The sequence below is a fragment of the Limanda limanda genome, chromosome 21, assembly GCF_963576545.1.
Source record: "Limanda limanda chromosome 21, fLimLim1.1, whole genome shotgun sequence".
In the NCBI taxonomy this organism is placed as follows: domain Eukaryota; kingdom Metazoa; phylum Chordata; class Actinopteri; order Pleuronectiformes; family Pleuronectidae; genus Limanda; species Limanda limanda.
The window spans coordinates 10,310,523-10,322,901 of NC_083656.1; the positions used below are offsets into that span (position 1 = coordinate 10,310,523).

The 12,379-nt window shown below is 43.7% G+C and overlaps 1 protein-coding gene across 3 annotated transcripts; it reads left to right on the forward strand.

Moving 5' to 3' along the window:
* The first annotated feature begins 1,282 nt into the window (after positions 1 to 1,282).
* Positions 1,283 to 12,013, forward strand: fbxo11b (F-box protein 11b). Of its 3 annotated transcripts, none has more exons than XM_061094602.1 (22): positions 1,283 to 1,599; positions 2,838 to 3,001; positions 3,187 to 3,268; positions 3,469 to 3,613; positions 3,707 to 3,836; positions 4,877 to 4,960; positions 5,094 to 5,226; positions 5,369 to 5,475; positions 5,891 to 6,002; positions 7,169 to 7,275; positions 7,386 to 7,523; positions 7,614 to 7,831; positions 8,058 to 8,238; positions 8,333 to 8,455; positions 8,787 to 8,872; positions 8,981 to 9,057; positions 9,154 to 9,297; positions 9,498 to 9,608; positions 9,711 to 9,818; positions 9,929 to 10,037; positions 10,272 to 10,370; positions 10,554 to 12,013. In XM_061094602.1, exons 1-22 carry the CDS (start codon positions 1,512 to 1,514, stop codon positions 10,681 to 10,683), a joined length of 2,676 nt encoding a protein of 891 aa, XP_060950585.1. In that variant the 5' UTR covers positions 1,283 to 1,511; the 3' UTR covers positions 10,684 to 12,013. The 3 variants fall into 3 exon arrangements, with proteins under 3 accessions (XP_060950585.1, XP_060950586.1, XP_060950587.1); XM_061094603.1 differs by having other exon boundaries at positions 3,472 to 3,613; XM_061094604.1 differs by having other exon boundaries at positions 3,187 to 3,247.
* The last annotated feature ends 366 nt before the right edge of the window (positions 12,014 to 12,379 follow it).

Below are 12,379 nucleotides of genomic sequence, written 5' to 3' on the forward strand. Positions count from 1 at the left end.
GATTACTGAATTGGCCAAACCAGCAAAGAATGGAATTATTTTTAATATTTGTGGTTAGAAAGTCAAAGAGCACAATTACAGTTTCCAGCACATTCAGAACAACCACAAAGAAACAATGAGACACAAACTGACCACAAAGAAACACAACATGAAGGCGCAGAAATGCAAAAGGACCACAAAAATAGACACAAAATGATGTCTAAGAGACACAAAATGACTACAGCGAGATGCTAAAGGTCTGCAAAATACATAGGTTTGACTATACAGAAATAAGAAAGAACTACCAACACAAAAGATGACTGTAAAGTGATACAAAATGACCGCAAAGGGCTACAAATTGATGACATAGAATCCCCAAAAGACTACAAATAGACACAAGATGCCTCCAAAGATACACAGAATATCAACAAAAATAAACCAAGCAAAGATAAGATACACAAACAACTACAAACTACTCAATTAGTCCCTAATTCATTAAAAGGATAGTTCACCAAAAAATGAAATTCACTAATTATCGTTAAGGTTAAATAAAACTAAACAGAAAATGTCTCCACACTGCTCCTGCGGTTTCATCCAAGTGTCTGTAAGCCCCGACATTCAAACTCGAGTCGAAGCGGCGAGTCCTTGCGATACTCACGAGAACTGCAGCAGGAAATAGGAGGATTGAGGCTAAGAAAACGGTGTGAGTGACGCCTTTTCCAGTCGAATTTACCCCTAAAACTCCAAAAGTATTTAAAAGTACCCTCCCTTCCATCTGCATACTGGTGAGTAGATAACTGGATTTTCATTTTTGGGTGAACAATCCCTGTGAGGAGGGGTGGGTGAGGGGGGCTTTGACTTCTGTGTGCCCAGGGGACCGTTTTTCTACCCAAGCTTATTTGATGGGGGAAGTAATGAAACAAATGCAGAGTTGTTTGCTTCTTGTCAATAAACTAGAAATAATGAACTTTAACCTTTTATGTGAAAGTGTGATCCTGGTCACAAATGACCCAAACAGGAAGTAGCATGCGCAGTGTTTGGGCTCCATGAGCACAGCTGACATCCTGTTTTCTGTTCACTTTGTTATGATCATCGGTTCATCGATGAGTCTCATCGGTGATCAAATCGCCGCTTCACCGATTCCGAACCCCAACAGAAGGGTTTGTCAATTCCTCATGAGACGAGCCTCCTGATTGGCTGTTCCGGGAGGAGCTCATGAACCCCCGCACCTGATTGGCTGAGCTCGCACTGTGGCTCTGTTTTTTCTCGCGATTCTTCCCCTTTGGGTTAATGGCTCCTCCTGCTACAGACTGAGACGGAGCTGGCACCGAGCGGCGATACGGGGGGAGGCTGCAGCACTACGGAGGAAAAAACAGCCGATTCCACCCCAAACACCAGCGGGTTTTCGGTCGCAGTCGTTCGGGCTCGTCTGGGAAAAGGGCCGTGCGGCTGGTAGACCGGGCCGAGTGCGACATCCAGCAGCGGGCGGGTCGAGGAAAGCTGTGCCCGTTTTTCAACAACCAACTCCCCAGATGAACTCCGTCAGAGCCACCAACAGGAGACCCAGGCGAGTGTCGAGGCCGCGCCCGGTGCAGCCCGAGCGGAACAACGGGGACAGAGGTAAGCCAGGCCCGCGGGGAACCCGAACCCTAACCCGGTGTCAGTCCTGCGTGTTGCCCCGCGTCTGTGCTCCACAGGCCGCGTTCGCTGCTCCGCTGCGGCGGCGGCTGCAGCAGGAAAACCCGAGGCTTCTCGCTCTGTGGCTTAGGCCAGGCCGCGCTTTGTTTGGCTTGAGTGATTGGGGGCTAGCGAACACCGCTAGCTTAGCTTAGCTTCGCCTAGGTGGAGGTTGGGGGTTGTCTTCGCCCTCACGTAATGCGTATTACGTTATAACATTCATGGCTCATATTCAAGCTTCTTCAGCTGGAGGCGAAGGGGTTGACTCCACAGCGTTTCACCGCAGCCTCCCGTGTGAGCTCGGCCATTGCATTCCCAGCTGTCACTACCGATTCCGAGGGTGTAAATCTGCGGCGTCTGGTGGACTGCCATTTTTGGGGTGTAACGTTAACAAAAACATTAGCAGGCGACCGGGGGGGGGGCAATGCTAGCTAGCTGCCCCGGCTACAAGAGGCTACGGTGGATCAGCTGTGATAGATGATACGGTGGAGGGGGGGGGGGTTTTGGGACGATTTGCCTGTGTCCATTTTGTGAGCTTTTGGCGAGAAGCTAGCGCAACCCGCGGATTCGAACCCACATCCCCTTCCTTGTTCTCGGTGCCTGCTAGCCGGAGCTCGGATTGTTTACACCGCGGATTTGCCAGCTACGCAGTTGGGTTTGTAGCCATGAAGCCGCACGTCCGATCGACTTCTTCTGCGGCCCAGGATTTTGACAGCACCCCCCCTTTGTAAAGACGAGCCTGGTTCTGCTCCTGTGAGAGCCACACGGCAAATGCACCCTGGCCGATTTCAGCCGGGGCATGACCGCACATAAGAGCCTTGCTATGTGGCTGCAGGGGGTGCATCTGCCATTATCAATCAGTAACCTTTGTCTGCCACACCAGCTCCTACCCTGCCTGTTAGCCTGCGCAGTATGCCCACAGCATGTGAGTAGAATGCACACCATTGTTTAGTAATGCTCAGGAGAATAGGAGTATCAATAGTAACAGTAGATGTTTCCTGCAGTTAAAGGGAAGACGTTCTAGGGGTTTGATTTAGTAAACGAGAGGTGAACTGTCTCCATGAAGAAATATATAGATTTATTTTTTAATTACATGTCGTGAGGCTTTGTGCATTTCTAAAAGTGCCACTTGACAAAGTGGCTGATGTATAGGAAAATTGTGTTTTGCCTTTTGTGTCTAGATGAGGAGGCTCCTGCAGCCGCTGCAGCAGAAATGGCCATTGAGGAATCTGGTCAAGGAGCTCAGAACAGTCCCTACCAGCTCCGACGCAAGACCCTGCTCCCCAAGAGAACCGCTGCTGCCTCTGCCACCGCCTCCGCCTGCCCCAGCAAGAGCCCGATGGACGTAAGACGGAAACATTTGACTGTGCATGTCTCCAGGCTTGTGTGTGTGTGTGTGAAAGAAACTGACCTGCTGATTGAGCGTGTCCTTCTCTGGGGGAACAATGATTTTGTGACACAGCAGTACATTTCCCAGTTTATTACTAAGTCCTTGGCGTGAAGTTAATATCTCTTTGCCCTCTTTTGCAGGGAGCGTCCACTTCATCGACAGAGGCCTTTGGCCATCGAGCCAAGCGGGCACGAGTGTCCGGTAAGAGCCACGACCTGCCAGGTGTGTTAAATCTCTGCAGCTGGGCAAGGATAGAGTTAGCTTCCTTTTTATTGATTCCCCCCCCCCCCTTTGTGTTCTGGCAAATCTTGTTATTTTGCAATCCATTAAATTACCTGACTCCATAGTTTAATGTGCATGGAATGAAAGATTTTTCCAAAAGCTTATGTCGGGAGTGTGTGTGTTTGTTTGTGTGTTTTTAGCAGCCCCAGCAGAGCAATATCTGCAGCAGAAGCTTCCAGATGAGGTCGTTTTGAAGATCTTCTCCTACTTACTGGAACAGGATCTCTGTCAGGCGGCTTGTGTGTGCAAGAGGTTTAGCCAGCTAGCCAATGACCCCATACTATGGTCAGTGGAAACGATCCTGTTCCTGTTGTAAATGTCAGTCATGAAAAGAGAGAAGACAACTGAAGTTCTGTGTATGTGGTTTTAATCTGGCAGGAAGCGTCTGTATATGGAGGTGTTTGAGTACACGCGTCCCATGATGCACCCTGAACCGGGCAGATTCTACCAGGTCAGCCCTGAGGAGCATGAACACCCAAACCCCTGGAAGGAAAGCTTCCAACAGCTGGTGAGTTGGTCCTTAAAGTTTTTTGATGTGTTGTCTTTTCATGAAGAAAGTGCTCTCAGAGGAGCTTCCGTTCTCTGCATAGTCCTGGTTTACTTTATTCCCTCCTTATGTTATCTCTGTATACTAAAAATATACAGGGTGGAGTTCTGCAAAGTCATTTTTGGCTTTGCAATAAAATCCATGCCGCACGCTAGAGGAATAATGTCTGACCAGGGGGAAATGAGTCTGTAAAGTTAAAATGCTTGATTTCATCTTTAAGAGCTTTTACTTTCATGCTTGTGTCTAATATCTTATTGTTTTCTCGTATCACCTGCACACCATGATATCACAACATCTCAAAAGCATTTCCTTTGCAAAGCTCTTTTGTCTGAAGAAATTCTGGCCAATTGTAAATGAGTAGTTTCTTCTACTTTTATTTTTTTAATACATGACTAGTATTAACCAGAAGTCACACAGTGAACTATTCTATTCATCCTTCAACAGATCAGTGTAGTAGATGTTGATGTGCTTACTTTGTGCGTCTGAGGTTATATACAAAATAATAAGTTAATCTCATCCACTGACGGTGTCCATCCACATCTTTAAAGATCCTCAGGCTAATGTGAGACAAGATATTTTATAATTATTTTGAAAATTTAAAGTATTGATGGCTATCACAGAAATTGTGGTGTTTCATTCTCACTCAATTCCTAAGATGTTACTCTTGTCTTGTGTGGTAATTGCTGCAGTGTTTAATTGTCTCAGCTATTTTGGTTGGGTTTTGGGTTGCATATATTTACAGCTGCACCCACACGACTTTTTCTTGCAAACTATTCGATAAATACCATTTCCGGTCTGTTATAATACAATGCAGAAAACCCACGCTGATTAAATCCTTTATGAGACTTTCTTGGGTAAAAAGACCTCTTTGTTTGGTGTTTTCTATTTAAATAAAACACTTTAGCATCAGAAGAAATTAAATTTTTTAATCAAGCCTATACTCGCTATTGCAAAGTGATAATTTACTCTTCATATGGACCTTGGTGTTTTCTGTGTTGCAGTACAAAGGTGCCCATGTAAAACCAGGCTTTGCCGAGCATTTCTACAGTAACCCTGGCAGATACAAAGGCAGAGAGAACATGCTGGTAAGTTAAAACCTCAGAGTTGAAGAGAAATCTTTACCACAGCTAATGTATACACTTGGTTGCTTTTCCAGACTGCCCTCTGATAGATGATGTGTATATTCTGCCTGAAAGAGATTGTGCCTTTCACCTGCAGTACTATGACACCATTGAGGATGCACTGGGTGGGGTCCAAGAGGCCCACTTTGATGGACTAATCTTTGTTCACTCTGGCATCTACACAGACGAGTGGATTTACATAGAGTCTCCCATCACCATGATCGGTGCAGGTGAGCATTTTGCCTTCAGTGAAAACTACACGAATCTAATAAACCTAGATGCTTGTGCCTTCTGCAATCAATATCTCTCACATTCAGCGGCGTTTGTGTCCAAATCTATGAGTGTTGAGGGTTTTTTCTGCTTTCCTCTCAGCTCCTGGTAAAGTAGCTGACAAGGTGGTGATAGAGAATACGCGAGACTCGACGTTTGTCTTCATGGAGGGTTCGGAGGACGCCTATGTGGGATACATGACCATAAAGGTAAACAACCTGTTTACAATCAACTTGAATACCTCGAGTGTCTATTTATTTATTTATATACACATACATAAATACACTGTTACACTGGAGAAAGTTCACCATGTGGATGTAGTGAGACTAAATCGGATTAGAGTTGAACTCGATGTTATATGACACCAGTAACACATTCAAAGTTAAAGATTTTTGACTGATGTCTTTAGAGTTGCATAAAAAAACACACTCTGAGAATCATATTATTTTCTGTCTGCTGCTGTGAGTTGTTTTCTGACTATATTCTGTAATCGGCTTCAATAATCTGTCGAACTGATGCCTCTAGTAGGCAAAGTCCAGTGTGGATGTGGTGGGTGGACAGAAGCTTGACGTGTTGTGAGTAAACTCAGCCTCTGTCTGACCTCTGCTGCTTTCCTCTCCGCAGTTTAATCCCGATGATAAGTCGGCGCAGCACCACAACGCCCACCACTGTCTGGAGATCACAGTCAACTGCAGCCCGAACATCGACCACTGCATCATCCGTTCCACCTGCACAGGTAACACACATGCAGTGATCACATTTACATCACACTTGTACAGCCTCAAAAATGAATGTAGAGATGATTTGGCTGTTCAACCGTTTGGTTTCTATGATTTGAAAAGCACAATGTTGCTTTGTTTTGTCGTATCACTAAGTGATCAGTGTGGTCCTTAAATTCAAGAGTAAAGTAGTTATTTGGGTCTTGGGTGGGAAATAAAAAAGCATTGGGGCACCTACTTTTATTAAGTAGCTTCTAAATAAGGAAATTGAGAATCTGTCCCAAAGGCAAAATGTAACTGTATTATGGTTACTTTTAGTCACCTCAATTTAATTTAATCAAGTGATTAAACCATTTGGACATAAAATGTTACCAGCATTAACCATATGGCAACAATACATTTTATGTCCTGCAAGCGATTTTAGTTTTACTAGTTGTGGTTTTATTTATTTGTGGATTCCCAAAAATTCTTTCCCTGATAGTTGCCCACATGTCTGACATACTCAGAGACAGTGTGCCTGATTAGATTTACTATTAGTTTTTATAAATTTCACAAAATTTGAATTGTCAATGTCAGAGATGTCATGGTGAGGAAATGTTTTCGTTGCCATTTCTGATTAATCAAGACAATTATCAAAAAAAGGCTTTTGCTGCAGACACCATCATCTTGGAGTAACATGTGTGATGAGTAGCTCATGATGCTGTCACCTTCACGTTACCTTTTGGTATTCGGGTTAAATTTGAACTATTGCCAAATGTTCTTCCTGCCTGTACCACCATCACTTTTAAACCGAAACCTCTGCTTTGCTGGTCATCTTTCTTATGTGAAAAGACTTTCCTACTCTGATTTGACTCTGCTCTTGAGCTGCAGGGAGCAGACAATTAAAGTTTATAATTGTAGCTTCTGTCTCAGGATGGTAGAATATTTTACAAATTAGCTGTTTATTAGATGAATGTGACCGCTGTGGCAGATGCATAAAACAAATCGAGCTGGTTACATATATAAAATAGTGGAATGGACCGGATGGGAGACAATCACAGCAGCATTAGTTTGTAACACTGTGAATTGAATGCCTATTTGGATTTTTTATTGATTGTTAAGCAACTGACAGATCATTTGAAAGTGAAAGTGATCATTATTTTTGTCCTACTTTTTCGTGACCCTCTGTTACCCCTGTGTATAGTGGGTTCAGCTGTATGTGTGAGTGGCCAAGGGGCCTGTCCGACCATCAAGCACTGCAACATCAGCGACTGTGAGAACGTAGGCCTTTACATCACAGACCATGCACAGGTAATGAGAACCTCTCTTCCCCCCCCCTTAAAAGCACACATGGTTCACAATGAATGCTCTCACACATACAAGCTTTGATTCTCACTTGAAGATTTGTTTTTTTCTCACAGGGGATTTATGAGGACAATGAGATCAGCAACAATGCGCTAGCAGGAATTTGGGTGAAAAACCACGGCAATCCCATCATTAGACGTAACCACATCCACCATGGACGAGATGTCGGAGTGTTCACCTTCGACCACGGCATGGTAAATACTCAATAGCGATGTCATGCCATACAGTTTACTTGAAGGATCACCTGACCATTTATCATATATGCCTTCTTTCCCATGTTTCAGGGTTACTTTGAGAACTGTAACATCCATAGGAACCGTATAGCAGGCTTTGAGGTGAAGGCCTACGCCAACCCCACAGTGGTGCGCTGTGAGATCCATCATGGCCAAACAGGAGGCATCTATGTCCACGAGAAGGGGCGGGGACAGTTTATAGAGAACAAAATCTATGCTAATAACTTTGCCGGTGTGTGGATCACGTCCAACAGTGACCCGACGATACGGTGAGAACACGCACTTCACACAGGAACAGCATCTTGATTAAACCTGGACAGGCACTTGCTATCTAGGTATTGGTTTGGTACAAGATTAAACTTTAGTGCGAAGATCGAATATGATATTGATGTAAATGTAGAACAACAAATATTGCACCTTGTTTGCATCTTTTCATTTTGTGTTGTTATGCCTGTCCTCTCCAAGATTGTGACTGTTTATTTCCTGTATATTCAGGGGAAATGCTATATTCAACGGTAACCAAGGAGGGGTGTACATATTTGGAGATGGACGGGGTTTGATAGAGAGCAACGATATCTATGGTAATGCCTTGGCGGGAATCCAGATTCGAACCAACAGTTGCCCCATTGTAAGGCACAACAAGATCCACGATGGACAGCACGGAGGCATCTATGTGGTAAATTCACTCATCAGTGTGAAACTACTTCCGTCAGATATTTAACTCTCATCAGACCTGGGTTTTTTTACAGCTGTTTCTTTGTGTGTTTTAGCATGAAAAAGGCCAGGGGGTGATCGAGGAGAATGAGGTTTACAGCAACACGCTGGCCGGAGTGTGGGTGACCACAGGCAGCACTCCGGTCCTCCGCAAGAACCGCATCCATAGCGGCAAACAGGTCAAATATTCGGAGTATTATAATACATTTATAGTTGTAATTCGATTTTTCGGGCTTGTAATTGAATTGTGGTTAAGTGACAGATGTACTGGATCATGTACATTTGTTTTGGCTTTCATTATGTTTATTGGATCATTATTGATATGAGATTGCAGTCCTCACTCAGCTGGGGTCTAATCCTCAGAAATTGTGTTCTCGTCTTTTTGTATTTTACATTACTGCAAATATAAAGTTATGCATTTGAACTACAGTGTCATTGCTGTGACTTTCCTTTTAAGATATTTTATAGCTTCATTCTGTGTTTTGATTATTTCCATTTACCTCCATTTAGGTTGGTGTATATTTCTATGACAATGGGCACGGTGTATTGGAAGACAATGACATCTACAATCACATGTACTCGGGTGTACAAATAAGGTAATGATAACCCCCCCTCTCTCTCAGCAGTGAGGATACAAAATAGGAGCTTAAGCACATAGTTTTGTAAATTTTCTGATTTTAAATGTTTTTGTTGAATCTTGACAGGACGGGGAGCAACCCAAAGATCCGGCGCAACAAGATATGGGGGGGCCAGAATGGGGGGATCTTAGTCTACAACTCAGGTCTGTATTTTACCACCTTCTGCCTCATATGATGTGTGTGTGTGTGTGTGTGTGTTTGTGTTCATCTGTGTCTAATCCAGCTGTTTAATGTATCAGGTCTGGGCTTCATCGAAGACAATGAAATCTTTGACAATGCCATGGCAGGAGTGTGGATCAAGACGGACAGCAACCCAACGCTGAGAAGAAACAAAATACATGACGGCAGAGATGGAGGCATCTGCATTTTCAATGGAGGCAGAGGTACTGCAGTGTGATCTGTAAAGTCTTTGTTAACGATCAGAAAACATCACATAGCTTCTGAACTATTCTCTCTGTTTGGAAGATATGACGAGGACACATTCGAACTTTGGCATCTTCTTTCCTGTTACCCTGGTCTTTGTTACTTGGGATTTTACTCCTGGATATTTATAGTTTGGTGTGTGTTACCTTTTTCTCCGTAGGTCTGCTGGAAGAGAACGACATCTTCAGGAACGCTCAGGCTGGCGTGCTGATCAGCACCAACAGCCATCCCATCCTCCGGAAGAACCGCATCTTTGACGGCTTTGCTGCTGGTTAGCTTTTTTCAAAAATAATCTCCATGTAGCCACGAATAACATCCTTGTTAATATACATTTTTGGTACTGATGGCCGATTTTATCTTCTTCCTTACGCAGGTATTGAAATCACCAACCACGCCACAGCTACGCTCGAGGGAAACCAGATCTTCAACAACCGCTTCGGAGGCTTGTTTCTAGCCTCAGGAGTCAACGTCACTATGAAAGGTAAAATGCAGCTTTGTGTTATTGAAGTTAAACTCAGGCTGGTCACAAGCTTTGCTGTTTTATGGCAACCATTTATTCACAACCTTTATTTTCTGTTCCTCCTATATCAGATAATAAGATTCTGAATAACCAGGATGCAATTGAGAAGGCGGTGAGCAGAGGACAGTGTCTCTACAAGATCTCCAGCTACACCAGTTACCCCATGCACGACTTCTACAGGTACACCACAGAAATAAACTTCCTAATAAACTGTTTATTGCTGCAATTAATATTTAGATTAATCTCCAGCAATTGTAATAGTTATTTTTAACAAAAATGTCAAACATTACTTTTTCACTCAGATTTGACGACTTTTTGCCTTTTCTCCTCGTATGATATAAAAGATTTTTTGAAAGGGTTGACTTTCTGACAAAACAAGAAGTTTAAGATGTATATAATGTATTTTCTCTGCAGATGTCACACCTGTAACACGACAGATAGGAACGCCATCTGTGTTAACTGCATCAAAAAATGCCACCAAGGACATGATGTAGAGTTTATACGGCACGACCGGTAAGTTTTACTTCCTTATTGGCATTGCTGACAAATATCTTATTTTGGGAACAGACTCTGAGCAACAGATCACATCTCAAAAACCAAATGTATTTTCATTATTTTATCAACTTGTTTTGACATCTTCTTTCACTTATTTCAATAATACTGTGGTTGTTAATCCTTGGTTTCTTTCCCTCTCAGGTTTTTTTGTGACTGCGGCGCAGGAACGTTGTCCAACCCATGCACGCTGGCCGGCGAGCCCACACACGACACGGACACTCTGTATGATTCAGCGCCACCCATCGAGTCCAACACTCTGCAACATAACTGAAAGCATCCCGTCGAGTTACACTCTCTCACATAAGCATACAAACACATTACATTGCACACGGCCATGCACACGCACCCACATACACACTTAAAACACACATTCACATACACACATCCACGTGCAGCCATAAGTACCCAGAGAGACTCTATGATTGTGGCGCTCTCAGACGGGATCAAGGTGAAAGGCTGCAGAGGAAGCAGCTTCCTGCCCACTGCAGCCCGACTCGCTGCAGCAGAGTCAAGACTCCACTAGAGGGAGCAGTGGAGCTGAGCGTAGACTGACAGAATGGCCACAAGAGATTCCTCACCCGAGTATTTCTTATTGCAGTCTGTAGGCAGGGAGGAGAAGGGCTATGCAGAGGGGCTGCCGATGGCGGCCTGCGCTGTTTTGGCAGCACACGAAATCCCCCCCCCCACCCCCGATGTAAATCCTCGATTCCCAGCCCTCTTCTTCTTCTTCTTCACAAGAACTGCTGTCAAAGAGACTTCCTGCTTCCTCGCAGCTGCCATCCCCATTGGCTGCCCATGCAGTTGTAACTAGGCAACGGATGGGAGGATGTCGCTCTGTTGTGTGTGGATAAAGAGAAAGATTGTGTGTGTGTGTGTGTGATGGAGCACTTGGGCTTTTTTTTTTTTAAAAAGAAGAAAAGGTTCTGATCAATGGATTTTATTTCAATGCTTTCTCATGTAGTTTTGTATTTTCAAGCAAAGAGCTGACTGTATTTGAATGTCTTTTATTTTATTATATATTATTATAATTATTATTTTTCTTTGGTTAGCGTCCCCCCTCCCCGACACCCAGAGAAACTGCAGAGACTCTGACGTCCCAGTGGTGAAGTTCTTTCTGTGAAAGAGAATCTCGTTTAACACTAATGACCCTCTCCAGTATATTAGCTTCAATGGCAGGTGGAGGGACTCCACACTTGTATAAAGGTGTGTATGCGCGTGTGTAAATGTGTGTTGTGTACAGTGAAAGTGTGTGTGTGTGTATATGTATATGTTTATAAGTTGATGCAGTCAGTGTTTTGTGGAGAGGGTTCCAATAGGAGGTGCCAGAGCTCCTATTAACTGAAACTGATGAGTCAATCTGCAGTACCCCTATCCCCTACATCACCCCCCCCCTCCCCCGTGTATCGTGGTGACTGTGGCTCCTCATGCAGCCTGAATCGTATGCATGTACCATAACATCTAGACTTAATATATTGTGAAGTATTCAATAACCATTATGTAGATGCTAGTTGGAATTCAAAAAGGGGTATACTTTCTTAGAAAGACAAAAAAAGAAAACAGGAAACTGACCATTTCTAAGAAAATAAAACTTTATTAGATCAGAGGTGTCCGTCTCGTAAATTCACTCGCCATGATGGAAATCCACATTCTGCAGAGTCACCACTAAAAGCTGTGATGCTGTTTAAGCTGCTTAGGTAACACAAGTGATCACATGTTGAATAACTTCTGCTGCTGCTCATGAGTTTGGAAACTTGATATTAATGTGAATGCTCAGACTTAAGTAACAGAATCTTTTCATTGCACAGTAGCTCCTGAGAAGAACGGGAAAAAAGTTTTGCATTTTACACAGCTGGTCCTTTATCACAGAATCCATTTTCAGATGACCTTTGTGAAACCTGAAATATTAAAATATGAAACGTCCTCAGAGGAAGCAACTGAGCAAGATCTCAAAGTGTGCAGTGCATCTT